The sequence below is a fragment of the Poecilia reticulata genome, linkage group LG9 (genome assembly GCF_000633615.1).
Source record: "Poecilia reticulata strain Guanapo linkage group LG9, Guppy_female_1.0+MT, whole genome shotgun sequence".
Classification (NCBI taxonomy): Eukaryota; Metazoa; Chordata; class Actinopteri; order Cyprinodontiformes; family Poeciliidae; genus Poecilia; species Poecilia reticulata.
The window spans coordinates 18,436,519-18,454,376 of NC_024339.1; the positions used below are offsets into that span (position 1 = coordinate 18,436,519).

Consider the following 17,858-nt stretch of genomic DNA (forward strand, 5'->3'; position numbering starts at 1 on the left):
TGTGTGTGTGCATGGTTGTGTGTCCTGTGTGTCTCTGTGTTGCCCTGCGACAGACTGGCGACCTGTCCAGGGTGACCCCGCCTCTCGCCCGGAACTTTAGCTGGAGATAGGCACCAGCAACCCTCCCAACACCACTAAGGGACAAGGGTGCAAGAAAATGGATAGATGGATGGATGGATTTACAGTGCACATATAATTTGTTATTATTACACATTACAAGTAATTTCTTTACCAAAACGAGAAAGAAAAGTTAGAGCTTTCTTGAAAATCAACATTTGTGCACATTCGGACTGAGAGGAAATAAAAACATATTTGAAGTTACTTGTTGCCCTTTGGCATGTTGGGATTTTACTAAGGAGTGTCCTCATTGCTGGACTTATTTGCTGTGATTGAACAGCTCTTGTTTTCCAGCTGAACAGGAAACAAACTGAAGCTGTTGATCTGCGATAAGAGGTTATGAGGTTTGATCTTTACACCGCTCCGATGAGACGCTGGGAGCAGGACATCATAAACATGTCGATTGACGTCATTCTGATTTGAGGATAAAGCCAGTGGATATTCAATAGGACTTTTTCACTCAGCCATACAGACGTTAGCTGTCGGAACGTACAGGTCATTGCTCCATCTTTATGGTACCAAGGGTCACTACTGGAGTTACTGAATGTGCTGCTCATAGTCAAAACCTTGATTATAAAAAATGAATGTTAGAGTGCAAATGATAAGGGACATTATAAAATGATATTTTAATATAATCATGTAATTAAAAAAAATCTTTTTAATCACATTTGGTAAAGTTCATAAAAACATGTTGGCTATGAAGTTATGGTTACACAATGTTTATTGTGCTGAAGTGAACCATCGGGCGTTTTGAACCTAAACGACCCGTCTGGGGCTCGTGACAGACATATGCACAGGAATGGTGTGATATTTGAAGGGGATTTAAGGAAAAATAAAATTCATGAGAAACTTCCTGAAGTTTCTTTAGAAACACTGCTGAGCTGTGGTGTTCTGTTGACATACAAGTTAATCTTTTCTTTGTTTTTATAATGTTGTGGTTGCAACCTTTGACTTGAGTAACTTGAGTAACTTGACTAAACGACGTAGCCATAGTCATTTTGTGGGACTATTCATAAACAAAAAGATCTTTTTAGCGCCACAATTTTCCCTTCAGCTGAACTCTGAAGAGACCAAGTGTCTGATGTTTTCCCTGGAGCGCTTGGTTCATCTGATCAGGCACTGTAAGGTTTCTAAAAGCAACAAGTTGAAAACAGTTATCTGTATTGTTCCTATTTATGTGAAATTGATTAAGAATCAAAATAAAACATTCTCCACGATTTGGCTTTTTAAAAAACGGTAAATTAAATTTTATCTCACTCATGCATTTCAGTATCAGTATTTTTTATTATTATTTATTATAATTTTTTGCTTTGTTCCCTAGTTTTAATGCAGCTAAACTCTAAAAGTAATATTTTTTCAATAACACTAAGTGCAATCAATAGGAAGAGAGTAAAAGGTGAATATGCGTTAAGTATTGCATTTTGTTTTGGGTTGTACTGTTTGTTCTACTTGCTTACAGGTTAATTTGGTGTAAATTAATTTAGTTGCAGCCTAAATAAGTTAGTTGATTTGTTTGAATTAAAGTAACTTCAGGTTTAACGTAAAACAGGATTTATTAAAGACAATTTCACTGTTTTTAATGTGTTGCAACATAAAAATCTGAGAATAAATATAGAAACGTTGACAATATTGAGCCTTTATAAAAGACCATCTGAGGAACAAAACATACATTATTACACAAGCAATACGACAGTGTGCAACATCTTTTGGAAATGTTATGATCTTATAGTCTGTAAAACGTCTCAAATATAACAGAGGTGTTATTCAGTTCCCCGACTTGCTTGTTACACAACCAAGACGGAGCGCTAAAAAGCTAAAACAGCTTTTTGATCCAGAAGGAAAATCATTCAAGTAACTTAAACACACATTTCAGTTCCAACGCAACAGGTTTTCACCCAGTAAAGTCCCAGGAAACCATGTCCACTGAGACAGTGCAGATTGGGCGTTGACACAGCAGCTGATGTCATTTTGCAGTAAAGCAAAGTCACAAAATTAGTGATGTCCATAGTTTTTTAGGGAACCTTCTCCTAGTTAGTAGTCCTCGCTCTTAGGGAGTACATTAAAAACCCATTTCTCCTTTGGTGTTGGAAGCAGCATCTCTTCACATGCATCCATCTAACTGTGTTCAGTATGGACCACCTGACTGTATCGAGGTGGTGGCTCCCAGCTCCACCTGCAGTCTGGACTCTCTGAACTGTCCTGGGTGTACAGTGGAGGTGCAACACCCAAAACCACGGGAACTCCATCGACTGATACAACCTCCTCATGCATGCTGACGTGGCAGGGACTCAGGGTCTCTTCGTACGGAGGAGGAAAGGAGCTCGGCCTGCTGAAGAGAAGATCCGAGTTCAGATGGAACGGGTTTATCAAAAACATTAACAATTTTAGCTATTTTCTTTTACATGCAAGTGTGATCACATAAAGAAAAAAAAACAATCAGTGCAAGCATTTAACTGGCTGCTTCACCTTTCAACTGTGAAGATCTGGATGTCACTGTTGTGTCTTCTTCTGTGGTACATCTTGCTCCTCATGATGTGGCAGAGGCTCCAGAACACCCCGATGAGCATGGCCAGGAAGCCGAAGATGATCATAATGTAAGCAGGGACCATCTTGTGATCGAACCCTGGCCTGTTCTGCTGGGACACCAGGTAGCCTCCGATGCACGTGAACACAAATCCCACAGAAGGTAAGAACATGCGGGCAAAGGACAACAGCTGTTTCTTCACACCCATGACTGCTGAATTGTTCTGTGCGTTGCTTCTTCAGTGCAAGGTGGAGATGTCCTCTAAATGACAGCGGTGCATTCACATCTCAGATAAGTGAATGTGCTCAAAAATGTCTCGGCACCTCTTAGACACACGTCTCAGTGAGCAGCTATGCCTCCTTGGTTGTAAAAGGAAGTGGCTGCAATGATCCTCCCGGCTGGGTTGAATATTAACGCAGGGAGGTCACAAGTATGAGAGAGATATTGCCCGTGGTTTGGCAAAAACACAAGGGGGAAAAAATAAATAAATAAATAATGGCAGTGCTAAAGGCTAAAGTTTGCTGATGATGTTGTATGAAGACTTTTCTGCAATTTCTTTTATATATATGAAGCACTTAAATGCCTTGATTCTAATGGCTGAGTCTCAATAGTCGTTTTGCATTATTCTTATCCTTCGGTATTCCTTAGCTTGGTATTTTTTTTTATTATTTGAAAACTGCTTTTCATTTACTCAGGTTATCATTTACTGATATTAAAAGGCTAACAAGTGTGACTGTGGCTCAGTGGGCATGTGAGGCAGAGGGGAGCAAGAGTCAGTGAAGGTGTCAAGTTTTTTTTTTTTGACTTGGTAGATGTTATGAATCTTCATTTATGACAATTTTGTTAAGAAGGATAAAGATGGATCTTTTCTTATTACAATATTCCATCTTAAGCTCTGAGATGCTAATATCCTACTGGTTTTATAACACGCGAAACGTACCGTTAGAAAACAGGCAAGCTAAATATTACAATACAAATAAAGAAACAGAAATACAATTATCACTCTAGTTTATAAACTCATGGTACATGGTCCAAGTTCAATAAACAGAACAAACTAAATTTTTTTTCCTGTCCGCTCAGCTCCACAGCTTCCACAAAGCTGTCAGGTTGAGACATTCGGTGCTTATAAACTCTCGCAGCATTGCACAACGTTTTCTCTTAAACAACTTTAACACAACACTTTTCACAGGTCATGGGTAATGTTTCTATAAACATGTTTTCATTAACCAAAGAAAACCACATTTTTCAGCTTCTCTGGCGACTGAAGAAAGACACTTCTGTCAGCATAAATTTGAGGTTGGATTGTAAGTGCTTAAGATCTTTAACCTTTTAGTGCATGTATTTTCTTTGTTGTTTTTTTATTGCACTCTGCGTATTCATAATTGCATCTTTAAATAAAGTTACTCAAACCCAACATGTTCAATGAAGTCCTCGTGACGCTTTGGTCTGGATGCTTGCTACATGTTCCATTGGAAACTCTTCTAACTGTCTTGTCATACAAAAAAAATGACAGAACTAAAGATCTGAATTGGATATAAGCCAAAAAAATGAAGTCAGTTTAACAGGTTTTATGTTGCTGTCAAGAGTCTCTGCAGAAATATGAATACACCATGCAGCGCTTATGGGGTTTGTTGTTTGGGACTTTTTTGTGGGTAACATTTTTGCAAAGCATTACATATTTTATCCTTCTTTCATTCCTTGTCATGTTGCTTTCAGTAGAGCACTTTGCTCTTGGTATGTTGCACAATCTCATCATGGGATCATTTCAAGCCCTTAAAAGTAGTTTCATATTTATGAATGAAAGGTTGCCACCTTCCTCAATGCTCATCGAGGTTAATTGCTCAATAAACTTTACCAATCATATCAGCGTGCAGTCCAGTTTGAGAAATATCTTGATTTAGCATAAGTGCAATGTCATTCTAGTCAACACATCCCAGTGTTTAAGGACTGTGACATTCTAAAACCTAAAACCATAATATGTTTTATACAATGGACTAAGAAAAAGCAGGGCATTATTGTGAAGTGGGAGGAAAATTAGACAACCAATCAGACAATCTGAAAAGTGTGTGGTAAGTGTTATTTCATCTGCGCATTAATCCAGCCGTTCTGTGAAGGTCTCACAGGTTTGTTGGAAAACAATGGTGATTGAATGGCTTCACAAAGACTGAAGAAAATCCGAAATCAGATTATGGGGAAGTTTAAAGTGGAGTTAGGTTATAAAACAACTTCTGAGCCTTGAGCATCATATTGAGCAATCCTCAGTTAATCATCTGAAAATGGAAACTATTTGACACTAGTCCAAACCCTCTAATTTGGGCTGCATAATATGAGGAAAACATGTAATTACCATAGCATTGCTGAACATTGTGACAATGATGTAGATGACAATGAAAAATCCACACAACAGGACAAATATATCACCGACATGGAGAAATGGTGTGCAGAACACAACAAGCTGCTGGAGGACAACAGCAGCCTGTCAGCCGTCTGCCAGGACCTGAGGAGCAGACTGACTCTGATCCAGAATCAGAAACAGCCCTACAGCTGAGACCCAGCATGTTCCTGCCTCTGATTTTGCTCAGATGTAACGTATTTGGTCCAGACCTGCATCACCCTGGTTTCTTCAGTAGCTCACCAGCAGTCTGTAGTGGAGCCGGTCCAGAGCGAAACTGATCCCGAGGTGAACAGATGAACTTCACAGTTGGATCTGAAGGAACTGATCATCCTCAGATCAGCTAAAGAACTACAGATCTAAAAGCTGGAGAAATGGGGGCACTGGTATTACTAAAGTTCCTCCACTGAACTTCTTAAATTATCTACTTTTTGTATTTTTATACTTTTTTTTACCCATTCAAGCTGACTGCAAAAGAGAAAAAAACTTTCCTTTACAAAATGTTGAACAATTACTGTAACAAAATAAATTTTACACCAAACTTTTATTTACATTGTGTACTTCTGTTTTAGACCAGCCGGTGTCAGTCTTTCTTAGAGAACATTTTAAAATTGATTCTGTCTCCAGTTTTCTGCTGGAGAAACAAAAGCGTTTCAGTTTTCAGTCTGAAAGAGTTCAAATGTTCTTCTTCATGGGATCTTAGAGAAGTTTTTTTTTTTAGAGAAAAGTTTGGTGCTGGTTCTGGTGAAAAAAAGTTGCAAAATGTGACGGTTCTGAGTCTGACGTGCAGTAACTAGTTACATATACTTAAGTAATATTTTTGGACAAATTTTTGTTCTTTAAGTGGTTTATACACCTTTTTTAAATTACTTTTACTTCAGTAATGTTTTTATAAAATATCCCTACTCTTACTAATTTCTGGATACTTTACCCACCGGAAGTAAGTTCGCTAAATGAACAGCAAACATGTTTTAATAAAAAATGCCAGATGCAGCAACAAACTGATGGTAGTAGTTTGTAAGTTTTGTTTTAATGTTTTATTTTGAGACCACATTCAATTTGCAATCAGATGTAACTTTCAGAATAAAATTCTGCATGTCAGACATGCAGAGCGGGCTGCCCACCACCAGGGGGCCCTCAAGAGCACCAAGCTGGCATGATGACGATGTATTTTTAAAATAACGTTGAATTAAATTTTTTATTCCATATCGTATTTATGGTTGGCACACAAATAATGGGTTAATTTGTCCCTAATTAATGTAAATTGTTTTTAGTTAGCTAATTACAAATGACGGCAGGTATGTTACACACAGTAGCTTAGGAATCAATAAGCATTTGGTGTCGACTTGTTCCTAGGAGGGGCCCCAAATGAAAATATACTTCGGGTCCAAAAAGGCCCTGCACACGTGATTTCATCTTGCAGGTTGTGAAACAGGAAGTTAAATTAGAAGGAAGCTAAGAGATTTTATCAAAATTCAGTCGAGTTGCAGTGATCAGTCAGAGCAGATGGAAATTCATACGATTGATTGAAATGTTTCAATGTCAAGTACGCACAAAAATTTTAAAACTGACTCGTAAAATCTTTCTGGAGAGATGATATCATACCACTTTGTATACAATTCTTCCTTCCACTAAACTTTCTGTTAATATGTTTGGATACAGAAGTTACATTAGCTTTAAGCTGTTATGGCTAAAGTTGAGTAACTTAATATATTTACTCATTTAGGTCGACGTAAGTAACTTTTTTGGGGGGGAAAACTACCTTTAAGAGTATTTTTAATTTGCTGTAATTTTACTTGTGTAATTTTATTATGAAGCATCGCTTCTTTTACTTGAGTAAAATGTCTGCTCTACACACTGCGAGCGACTTCACTGAATGAAGAACAGATTTATTTCAAACTAAAAGAAAACCTTGTAGTTTCTGCTAAAGTCGTATATTGAAAGATTTGGAAAATATATATATTTTGCCTGATTCATATTACAAAATGAATTATTTTCATTTTATCCTTAAAATACAAATGTCCACATAACTTAATAGTTTGTTCCTTACGATGATGTAATTTTTCAATATTAAGCAGTTTGTAGCGTTTTTACTCGAGTATTTTTTTTGACAGCTATTTTTTTTTTACTTGATTAAAAGTATATTGAAGTAGTTCTACTCTTACTTGGGTACTTTAATTCTGGTTATGCATTCATATTAATTATTTCATTGATGTTACTGAGATGTAGTTGTGAAAAAAAAAACTTAAAACAAGCTTTATTTCCTCTACTGTGATATTATTCCTGTAAATCCTCAGAGATGCTGAGTGAGTGTGTGTGTGTACGAGTGTGTGCGTGTTCTTATCTAGGTATAAATCCATCTGTTCTTCGTAGGTCTAAGAGGTTTGTTGGAGAACGTAGCGCACCATGAAAACCACAGAGTAAACAAGTCAGGAATGAAGCAGAGAAGATTAAAGTGGTGTTGAATTAAAAAACTATATCCACGCTGAGGCACAACTGTAAACCTACCAACACATGGCTCCCTACATAAACTGGCAGATTGTCGAAGAAAACTTGTTCGAGACGAGATAAGACTTGAGATTGAGGTGGAGATGTGCCTTCCTGCAGGACAACATGCAGCCAGAGCCGCAGTGGACAGATATAGATCAAAACCCATTCATGTGTGCCTATGCCACAGCCACAATTCAATTGAGTACATCTGGAAAGAGTTCAAAATTGCTGTCTTTCCATTCTGAGTTTGAACTGTTTTTCAAAGGAAACCAGGAAAAATGTGTTTCTAGTTGTGCAAAGCTGCTCCCTGGAGCCATTGCAAAAAAGATACGGAGCAGAGTGTACTCCATGTGACACACCGTCACCATTTAGTGACGGTGTGTCACATGAAGTCAAGGCAATTTTATTTGTACATCAAATTTGAGCAACAAGGCAATTCAAAGTGCTTTACATGACTCAAAAGAAAGATAAAACAACAAACAAGAAAAAAGTGGTAAAATGAAACCTCTTATGAATCCATTATTGGTTGTTGTAACATGAAAACGTTGGGAAAGTACAAGGAGTTTGAATACTTTTGACAAGACACTGCACAGTACCAGATTATGCAGAAGCTGCCAAAACATTAAGTCTGAATTAAGGCATTAATTATTGCTAAGCAAGCCATACATCACTTGCTGATGCACTCATTCTGCAGCCTGGTGCGGCATATAAAATCATGACAGATGCGATACTGAGCTGTGTTTAACAGCCCAGGAACTTTACAGTGCTTTGAAGATGATGACAACTTCTTTTATCTTTAGCACCGCTATCACACAGTGTCTGGTCTGGTCGGCTGCCCTGAGAACATAAACTGAAGCCTTGAATGATGCTGCAGTTGTCTGCCTGCGCATGACACAGATTAAGCACATATTCAGAGACAAGTTTCATCTGATTTCTCCTGGGAATGCGTTGGTCTTTAGAGGGACTTTGGTGCCTGAATTATTGCAACGGTTTTACTGCAGGTTGAGAAAATCCTATCTCATAGTCAGTTTTATTTTATTTATTTGTAAAAGCTCTGAGTTGGAGCTTTTGTTTTGAAGGCTTTGATGGCCACTTTGAATTGGTGAGATATAAAGCACATTAAGTTATAAAATCTTGGAAAGGGTGCGACGGTGGTGCAGGGGGTGGAGTGCACAAACCATCCTTAAATGGTTTATTTATAAATGAATAAATAAAACCATGGGCATAACATGCACATAGAGTCATATTTGGAAAAAATGAAAGTATTGTTGAAAAATGTATGTATATGTAAGAATTTTCTCCTCCCTTCCAGCTACTGATAACCAAACATTTAAGATTGGAAAATTGCATCAGAACAATAAAGAAAAAAAATGTAATACAGAAAAGTGGGCTTTAAAAACTACGTTTCATACCTACTTACAGGATAATATTTTAAAATTTACTTTAATCTGACAAATGAGACTCTTCTGAATGTATACTTTAATTGACTGCACCGAAGAAGCATCTTGTCTCAGTACAATTTTTTTGACAATTCCTGACCATTTTTTCTTTTTGTTTGTTTAGCATCTGAGCACAATTATAAGTAGGGTTTTTAATCATTACACATACACAATCCATTTTACTTTTTTTAACCGAATTAAGACAATTACCGAATCTACCTAAATTAATACATCCATCATTTGTGGCAACCTGTTCCCTCACTGGACATCACAAAGACACACGAGAAACAAACAGTCTGTTTGTGGACTGTGGGAAGAAGCCGGAGTACGCAGAGAACTTTTTAATAAGCATCTAAAACATCAATTTTGCACATAGCTGTAGAATGATCTAATTTATTCACATGTTCTAATACAAAAGTGGATGCATGTACACTGCTTATAAATCCAATTTGCAACACACAACTGCACACACACAAAACACACACACACACACACACACACACACACATATATACCTTCTTTTAGATCTCATTATTGAATGATAATAATAGACAGGATGAAGCAGGGAGCCATTAGTAGCGAGGAAAGGAGTGAAGGGCCGGATATTAATCAGATGGACCCTGATGAGGACCTGCCACCCCCCGTCATCAATCAGGGTCAGACTGCACGCTCAGCAGAACACAACTTCACTTGTTATATGGTCACTAACTCAATACATATCAGCAATTTGATTGTTTAGCCGATGGTGTTGTATTTATGCACATAAATCACAGTGTGTGCAAGACGGGTGGAGAGGTACGGATGTAGCTGCGGTGATGCTCCACCTGTGGCAGTGTTGCATTATCTTCCCCCCCCTCCGACCACTGCTGCCAATGCAAGAGGGAAAGTTTGCTGTGCTGCTTGGTTATCATGTGGTTTAGGATGATTTGAAGCAACTGTCTGAAACACACAGTTTCCCCCACAGCAACCAGCTTGATGAGCTCATTTGGAGGTGCTAAAGTAAACCTGATGCCTTCAGTTATGTATCTAAGTTAATATGAGCCAGCCTGAGGAATGGTAAAGTTTCCAGCCTGCCTGGTTTCAATAACCACCATGATGCTCCTTCGCTCTGCAAACTGTGGCCAAGTTTTTTGTTTTTTTTCTGCCTATTTTGTCACAGATTATAAATCTTCTTAGCTTTAAGAGAACATCTTTATAATGGTGAAACCTTTCCCTCCAGTCTCAATCAGCAGTGTCACTTTATGGATCTGGAGATTATTTCAGATAGCAGCTTTATAAAATCAGAGCCATGTGTGATGAAGGAAGAAATATTTTAGAAAATTTTCTTAAAGGAAGGAAAAGAAGGGAGGAGACTGGGAGACAACAAAGGAGGAAATGAGGGTTTAAAACGTTCTGGTTTTACTTAGACTTGTTACAATATGTTTACAAACTTCAACATGTTTCCAAATTAGCTAATAACTGGAAGGGAACTGATACTTGGTTTTCAAACCTTTTTTTTTTTTTTTAACAAATGCACCCTCAATCATTTGCTGTTATCACACTGGGAGGTCTCTCCAGGTCTCACTTTTGCTTATTCTTCTTTGCAAATTAGCTGAAGCTCAGTCAGACTGGGTGGAGAGCATAATGTGAACATATATTTTCAAACATGAAACAAATCCTCAAAATGGCTCTAGGGCTGTACTTTGACTGAACCATTCTAACACTTGAATGGTGCATGGTTTCGCTTAGACCATTTCATTGCACCGTGTCATTATGTCCAGGGTTTTTTTTCTCCTGGTTGACGTTTTGAGCTGCCTCTGAACAGCTCTGTATTTTGCTCCATCCATCTTCCCATTGACTCGTAACAGCTTCCCTGTTCGGTGGAATAAGATGCAACCCCAACATGATGCTGCCACAGCCATGTTTAATTGTGAAGATGATTTGTTCATGGTCTCGCTTTATCCCACTACAAGTAATGTTTTGTGCATGTAAGGAAATGTTATTCGGCTTTGAACCAGCTTCTTCCACATGTTTTATGTGTTCTCTACGTGGCCTGTGGCTAATTTCAAACAGAACTTCTTATGGTGTTTTTCTTTCACTATTCTGCCTGTAAATGCCAGGTTTTGTGTGACTCTCTCAACAGATTCTCCCACCTGAGCTGTGAATCTCAGCAGCTCTAACAAACCTCTGAGTCCTTCACAGAACGGTTGGATTTATATTGTAACTTCTCAAGGCTGTTGGCTGCAGTGGATATTTATTTAGGAGTATCACAATAGAGGGGGTTGAATATGTATTTTATTTGTAAAAACCACTGAAAACCATTTAGAATTCTCCTTCCACTTCATAATTATGGATTGGTTTATATGGATTGCTCACATAAAATCTCAGTAGAGTACAACTGATGCTTTCAATGGCAACTTAGCAAAATGTTGAAAAGTTCAGGGGGCGTGAATACTTTTCAAGGCACTACAGGTAACTTTCAAGCCTCTCTTAATATTTCTTCAGCTGCTCCGTGTGCTCTTGTCTGTAGTGCTTCATGGCTCTTTCAGATGGTAGCCGTGTGAGCCCACATGCTTGTCTGGATCGGCCAAGGCAGGAGGGGATCAATGAGGAGATCGATAGGGTCCCTGGGAGTCCTAATAGCCCTGTTACTGCTCCCTGACTCCCTGCCTGACTGCCTGATATAGCACCACACTGGGGGGGGGAGAGACGACTGCGTGCGCATGTGTGTGTGTGGGCCATCCTAAATAATGGCTATGAACCCCGCTGAGTCTGTACTTACACTTTGGCCATGATACAGCACAACACGGTGGGTAATTGTACTGCACTGATGGAGGTGATTGCCTTGTGAGTGCAGCAAAGCACCATATTGAGCTCAGTTTCATCTTTATTACGAGTAAACATGATGATAAAGGCCCTGTAAAAAGGAAGTTACAGAAGATGTACCTCACACAACTTTGATGAACAAAAGAGACATACTTGTGGAGAAGAGATTATTATGATAAGTGATCTGTTATTCCACTCTCATATGTGAAAACAGGCTGACAAAATGTGTGGTATACAGTATTAAAGGAAGAGTCCAAACTTTTTGGACACTCATGTGGGACAAAATTGTCAAGACAAAAGTATTTGTGGACCAAGAACATATTAAGCATTAAAATCAGGCAGATAAAATAGTCCGACACATATTTTATTCGTAGGAAAGGGAAGCTATTAATTATAGATCCAAAATTTAAAAAGGATTTTGCACATTTTTTAAAAGACAGGCATATGGTTTTTAAATTATTTGGTGTTCCATTGAACAAATTTATTTTTAATCATAAGAAAGACTTGGGTTACTTCCTTTCAGATGCTTGTTATATCTAGCCAAGTTTAATAATGTAAATAAAAGCTGATTTGTGTGTGAAAGTTGGCTTTTCAATAAAAGCGCCTCGATAAACGTTCTACATATTATAAAAGCCTGGTTTTAAATATATAAATGCGTGTGTTTCACTTAATATTTTCCATTGTTAGAAATTATGTCAGTTATAATTTTGCCGATTACAAATGGGCAGTTTAGGATGACGATCCACACAGTGCAGAGCTTTGGACGGACATCTAGTGGCATAAACTACAGTTTGCAACTGCCAATTGCAGTTTGAAAATTGGCAGATAAGATTTATTTATTTATTATTTATTTATTGTCATTTTATGATAATGCAATGAAATTAGGTTGACAGCGTAGAAACAGCAAAGTACCGATACAAAAGTTTTAAAATATTAAACAACACAAAAGATTAAAAACGACAGTTGTTTCATTCTATACATTAAAGGCACATAAGCAGGATGCACATTATTGAGAGTTACAGCAGGGCTGCCCTCTGTCTCTCACTCATCCACTTTCAAAGTGATTGTTTTAACAGAGTATCCACCACCTAAAAGCTGTTTCTGAGCCGGGTTGTGTGTGCCCTGTGAGCCCTCGTTCTGCCGGATGGGAGGGCGGAAGAGTGGGAGCATCCTGGGTGTGTGGGGTCCTTTAGGATGCTATTTGCATGCTTATGCAGGCGTGCTGAGTAGATGTTTTCAATGCCAGGCTGTGGGGATCTAGATGATCCACTGGGGCATTTTAGTCACTCACTGCAGGCTCTTCTTCGCCACCGCAGCGCAGTCAGAGTACCACACTATGCAACAGGAAGTCAGTCTCTGTTGTGCATCGGAGGAATCTAGTCAGGAGCTTCTTTGCTAACGAAACAGGCAGCTTCGTTGTAAGCGGGTGCTTTTTTTTTTTTTAATCAGGTGTAAAGTGTTAAGGCTCATTCAAGATGTGGATCCCAACATTAAAGCTGCTGACTCTTTCCACTTGCTGGCTGTTTATGCTCAATCCTGGATGGATTGTCCTCACTTTCTTGAAGTCCCTGAAGATCATCTTTAGTAATCAGGATCAGGTTGTACTTCCTGCACCAGACTGACAGACACCTCCTCTCTGCAGGCCCCAACTTTGTGATCATTGATGAGGCCTGTGATGCTGCTGTTGCGGTTGCCCTGCAGTCATGGGCAAACAGAGAGCAGAGGCCACTATTGAGCACTTGGAGGTTTCCTGTGCTGAGTGTGAGGTTGGAAGAGGTGGGGTAATCTATGTGGACGTACTGGTGCCTGTTTGTTAAAGTCTCTGATCCACCATCTTGTTGAGGTTGAGGCGTTAAAAGCCAAACTGAGAGCCACGAATGCCATCCTCATTCGTGGCTTTGGTAAATGTTGTATTATAAAGACTTTCATTGACCTCTCACCCTTTAAGTGGTGGATGGATGTTGTCATTAAGAACAGCTGTCTTTTCAAATGGCCGTGCAGTTGATCACATTTTCATACAGATTTTTGTTAATCGTTTAATCCATGATTGAGTTGCATGGTCCTAAAATGCTTCTTCAACATTCATTTACTGAGATAATAAGGTATAAAAGGTAAGGAAACACAACATATGTACTATATATATCTGTATATATATATATGTGGAAAAGCAAATACAAGCACACACAAAGTTGCACCAGGTGTGTTTTCAAACCTCTCGAGACGCAGAGTTTTTGATCCTGTTTGTCTTATATTACATTGACACGTGTGTAAGACAAATCTTCACCTAGAGATGTATTTCTGGTGCCTCGCCTTGATATTGAAGTCTACTGCATTGTCCCTGTCATCTAGTCTTTGACAGCTTCCCCCCCTCTCTGTGTCTGCATTGATATGTGCACCATGATACAACACCGATTCTCTCAGGGTGCCCACTCAAAAGATGAGTTGTGAAAAGTACACTATATCAGGACCGCCGGAGCTCGCTGCTCACTGAACACCCTGCTGATTTCCCACATTATCAGACTTCACACAGGCTCCTCAGTAGTGGAAACAAATATGAGGGAAGGAGCAACAAGAACACGAGTCCAGACCTTGTGATTTTGCACCGTTTACATCACAGTTGCACAGTTTCTAAAATTCTTCACAAATAGGAACAAGATTTTTAGTGTTTCAGCCAGATTTCTTTTGAGTTGGATCATCGCTGTATTTCTCTCATAAACATCAAAACCAGATGAGAATCAAAAGAACTGCAAAACGGGCATATGGAAGTCGCTGTGGGTCCAAGTGGAAAATATCTTACAAAACAAAGCCTATACAGTGCCTTTATAAACTACCCAGACCACTTAAACCTATTGCACATTGTGCATCTTTGCAGCAAACTGCAATGCGTGTGTTCCTCAATGCTTTTTTTTGAGTGTGAAGTCGAAGAAACAAATATGTCATTAATGTGTTTTTGAATTAAAAAATTAACATGCATTGCATTGAGCCTCCCTCCCCATAAATAAAATTTGCCTAATTAGTAAATACCTACTTAGTTCACCTGCGCTTAATTTAATCTGTATAAATCCAGCTGTTCTGTGAAGGTCCCAGGGGGTTTGTTAGACAACTTCAGCGAACCAACAGCGTCATGAAGACAGGGAAGCACTGCATGTTTCTGTATAACAACCTGACACGCATGCAGAATGGTGAGAAGAAACCAGGACGAGAAAAATAACAAACAAAACAAAAATAAAGTTTATTTACAGAGATAAAAGTGAAAGAAGGCTTGGATCAGAATTCAGCGTTGTTGTTTCAAAGAAGTGAACTGATGTTAAGGGGTGAGTGGAGATCCTGGCTGTGAGACCTCGATGGATTTGAGCATACTATGTTGGAGCGTAGGCAGGCAGGAGGACGTTAAGGAATATGAAGTCGTAGCAGATAACCACGGAGTGGGTAAGCATTCAGGGAAGATGTGAATGCTTGTTCAGATCTCCCCCGTTTGAGGGTCCGAGGGTTTTGATTTGCAAAAGACGTCATCTGGCAGCCCGTCAAATCCTCTGCAGGCAGTGAGGTCGTTGCAGGCAGGCATGGGGTCTGCAGCAGGCAGGCCACGCCCTCCAGCAGAGATCATCGGTTACGAGAAAGAGTCTCACAAACACACGAAACACACACTCAAACCAGGATCTTGACAAACACAGTAGAAAGGTCAAAACTGTAACAAGTCTAACAGCTAATAGTTTTTACTTTAAAAAATCTGTCCTTTATGGAAAAGAAGAAAGAAGTGTTTGAAAGAGAGCTATAAAAAGTTATGTTTGCAATAATTGAAACATGTGAAACATGTTCTAGCCATTTTATTCGGCCAAAGAGAGGTGTTCTGGCCAAATAAAATGAAAACTAAAGTTTTGGTCCACCCTTGTGGCACATAACGCAAAACACGACATCTACATGGTGATGCCTGGTGGTGGCAGCATCATTCCTCAGGAAAAGCTCTTTATTATACCAGAGAGATGATGAGTAGATGGGTAGATGGATGGAGCTAAATACAGTACAGTCACAGATGAAAACCTGGAGTCTGGAAAAGACTTCAGACTGGAGCAGAGGTTTACTTTACTGCAGAACAACAACTGGAAACATACAGCCAGAGATACAAATCCAGTCATATTGACGTGACCCAGTAAAGCTAGATCTAATGGAGAATTTGTGCAAAAAAAAAAAAAAAAAAAAAAACGTGATGTGGGCAACTCTGTTTGAAACACAACACTAAAATAAGTGAAGCAGAAATAGCAACAGAAAATATTTCTAAAGACTATTGACTCAGGGGCCCTGAATATAAATGTACACTTTTCAGACATTTCACCACTATACAATACATTTGTCTTGGCTTACAGACAAATGTAAACCAAGAAATCCTAAGAAAATACATTGACATCTGTGGCTGTGGCATTAAAATGTGATGGAAAAAGAAAAAAACAGCAGATGATGGGTGCGAGTACTTTAACAAGCCACTCTGAGGTAGGAACTGGATCCAATTTCCTCTGAGGTACAGTGAAGATCATAGAGAGCAGTGGAACAACTTTGGATGGATCTACACTTTAGCACCAGGGAGCAAAACTTCAGATTTCCAGTCATGTGGGGATCTGTTTAACCCATAGATTATACACAGCAGTGAGTCCCACACCCGCATCAGAAATTTGCCTCTGCAGCCCAATATAGCTTTCTGTAAATAAACCCATGCCAGTCATGCACCCCCATACATCACATGCTGTGGATATAAGCCTTTAAAGTTCAAAGAAACACAGCGGAGTCATGTTGAAGGCAGATGTTGTGTTATATATCCATAGCTGGGTGCGTTATGTTCCTCCTGGGTAAGATGATAAGATGATAAGGCCAGGGTCGGTCTGCATAGACCAGGGGGAGAGGTAATAATCACAGCGTATAATTCAGGGTAATGAAGGCTCCACCACTACCTCGGCCATAAAGAATGATAGGAGAGGAGAGGCAGACGGGAAGCCGTTCACGCGTTTGACCTCCGCTGGCTTTCCTCCACCCCCTATAAATTTTTTGGTGTGCTCTGTCTGCAGGCAAAAAAAAAAAAAAAAAGAGGGAAGTGATGGTGGAGGAAAGAAGAGGAGGAAGATGGACAGATGTGAAGGAAGGGGGCAGAAAAGAGATGAGTGACAGAGGAAAACAGAGAGAAAAAGAGCAGATGATTTAGCCTTGGCAAAGACACAAAGGTCAAATCTCTCTCACTCTCTGATCTTCTGAAAAATATACAGCACCCCTCATGTCCTGTGAGACCTCCGGAGCCAGCGCAGTTCACAGTAATGTGTGAGCGCAACAGATCAAAAGAAAAGTCTGTCAAATTTCCAGTGATTGCAGCAGGATTCTATCATGTGTGATTGACATAAGAAAACAACCACATAAATAAACAATGGCGTCCATTACCGTCGAGCAGGGAAACACTCACACTCCTACTCAGGGCATCCCACCTCTTAGCTTTCCTTCCAGTTCATCGGTATGCAGGCGGCGTGGCGATATACTGTGGGCACACTGGGCTGCACTGTTCTCCTCTACATGTCTGCTAAATGACAGTAATTATTTTCCTGGGCTGCAGGCAACTCATGCATGTTTTATTTCCACCTCCACCTCCCCCATCTGCCTTCACTGCGATGCATGGTGCACATTGTGGTGGAATGAAAAGAGTGGAAGGGGAAAAAGGCAGCAGATTATTTTATTTCTCTCCCTGCCGTCGTATGGGTCCCCACTGGGTTCTCCAGTCTCGGTTCTCTCGCTGAGGAGGCTCGGTTTTTTATGGTGCCAGGGGAGTTTTTGCAGGGACTGACAGATGCTGTTGGGCTGGTGTCACGATGGTCTGGGCACAGATAAAGACATCTAATGGTGGTTTGCCTACACCGGCTTGTGTTGTAAGCATCGTGCTTCGAAATGGCTATCATGTTTCAGTTTAGAGCCTGCCTGCGGCCTGAGTAATGACACTGTGTTTGTTTAGGGCACAAAATGTGTTTGCATCAACAACAAAACAACCTGATTACAACCTGTGTTCCCCGTAGTCTGAGTACACAATTTTAAAAAAAGCTAATGTGTATATATATATATA

General features: G+C 39.5%; 1 protein-coding gene across 2 annotated transcripts; it reads right to left on the reverse strand.

Moving 5' to 3' along the window:
* Positions 1–1,664: 1,664 nt before the first annotated feature.
* LOC108166576 (transmembrane protein 252) lies at positions 1,665–3,054 on the reverse strand. 2 transcript variants are annotated; one of them, XM_017306641.1, is made up of 2 exons: positions 2,584–3,054; positions 1,665–2,443 (listed from the first exon to the last, which is right to left on the reverse strand). In XM_017306641.1, exons 1-2 carry the CDS (start codon positions 2,847–2,849, stop codon positions 2,233–2,235), a joined length of 477 nt encoding a protein of 158 aa, XP_017162130.1. In that variant the 5' UTR covers positions 2,850–3,054; the 3' UTR covers positions 1,665–2,232. The 2 variants fall into 2 exon arrangements, with proteins under 2 accessions (XP_017162130.1, XP_017162129.1); XM_017306640.1 differs by having other exon boundaries at positions 1,668–2,446; positions 2,584–3,038.
* Between the last annotated feature and the right edge of the window lie 14,804 nt (positions 3,055–17,858).